Raw genomic sequence first — 1412 nt, forward strand, 5'->3', positions numbered from 1 at the left:
GGTGAATGGTTTAGGGTTTAGGGTGCTAAGACTCACTTAGATAAACAATTTATAAAACAAAACAAGTGTCTGGAAAGGAGTACAAGTCTGGATATACAAACTAAAAAGAAAAACCTAATCAAACAAACTAAAGCCCATGTCATCGTCACTTTCTTCCTTTGCCTCTTCCTGCAAACACAAAATATGAAGCACATTCAGTTACTTATATACAATATCATATTAAGTAGCAAGTATGGACATCATCAAGCTATAAGTTTTTTAGTACAATATACAATATGCAGTTAATAAAGTCTGTGCAGTGCTGATTACGAACTGCATAACCTATAATAATACTACATTAAACTCAATTAATGTGAGAGCAAAATAATACCCAAAAATACTATTACTAATTGTGGATAATTACACTCAAAGAACTATTAAGCTACAATTGATAGTTGAATTCCCAAATTTCAATGAAACTACAACAATCAAATTACAATCTGGTTACCATAAAGCAATTAATATCTTTGTTGTCGTTCAGACAGCGAAATTACAAAATTTAACAGTAGGTTTACATATAAATATTCCGAACTGGGCTCAGAGAAACCAGAAACAGGATTCGGTAAATAAAAGTGACAAGTATAAAAAAAATACAGCAAGCACAAATAATATGTTTTATGTGTTCTCAAAAACTATTAAGTCTATTTCATGTCTTTATACATCTAAAAGAGTTACAGTCTACCCGCATTAAAAAAAATTAAACCCCACTAATTATTGTCTAATCAGTTGAACATCGAGGTATACATTTAACACTACATTCAACAAAGCCTCTAAGAAATGATCATCCAAACTTGAAAATGTACACAAATTTCAATTTACAATTGAAGTTTCAATAGTATTAGGTTAAAACATCAATCAATAATATATCATTACTAAATATAACCCTTAAGACAGAAACCTAATATAAAGCATTACTAACAGTACCTTCTTGGCCTCGGCGGCAGGTGCGGCAGCTGCAGCGGCTCCACCAGCAGCAGCAGCGGCAGGAGCAGATACGGCAACAGCGGCACCACCTGCAGCGCCAATGTTCAAAACGAGATCGTCAATGCTATTATTCTGAGCAAGTTTGGCGAATAACCTTGGCCAGTATGATTCGATAGTGACGCCAGCAACCTTCAAGATAGTGTTAATCTTCTCCGCCTACAAAAAAAAAAAAAAAGTCAAGAATTTTGAGACCTGAAAATGAATTTGGTATATTAGAAAGATGATTAAATGGAAGATAATAAACTAACGGTGATTGCGATTCCGTCATTGTGGAGCATCAAGATGGAGTAGATGCATGCTAACTCGCCGGCACTCATGGCTGCGTATAGATTTGATCGTGAGCTGCTCCATATATCACGTCCATGTGGGTAGATATATATATCACGTGT

At 34.8% G+C, this 1412-nt stretch overlaps 1 protein-coding gene across 1 annotated transcript; it reads right to left on the bottom strand.

Annotated features, from left to right (window-relative positions):
- Positions 1-69: 69 nt before the first annotated feature.
- On the bottom strand, positions 70-1365 carry LOC101498270 (large ribosomal subunit protein P1y-like). Its single transcript, XM_004516968.4, has 3 exons — positions 1272-1365; positions 964-1179; positions 70-168 (listed from the first exon to the last, which is right to left on the bottom strand). Exons 1-3 carry the CDS (start codon positions 1338-1340, stop codon positions 115-117), a joined length of 339 nt encoding a protein of 112 aa, XP_004517025.1. The 5' UTR covers positions 1341-1365; the 3' UTR covers positions 70-114.
- Positions 1366-1412: the final 47 nt, after the last annotated feature.

The sequence above is a fragment of the Cicer arietinum genome, unplaced genomic scaffold (genome assembly GCF_000331145.2).
Source record: "Cicer arietinum cultivar CDC Frontier isolate Library 1 unplaced genomic scaffold, Cicar.CDCFrontier_v2.0 Ca_scaffold_2802_v2.0, whole genome shotgun sequence".
In the NCBI taxonomy this organism is placed as follows: Eukaryota; Viridiplantae; Streptophyta; class Magnoliopsida; order Fabales; family Fabaceae; genus Cicer; species Cicer arietinum.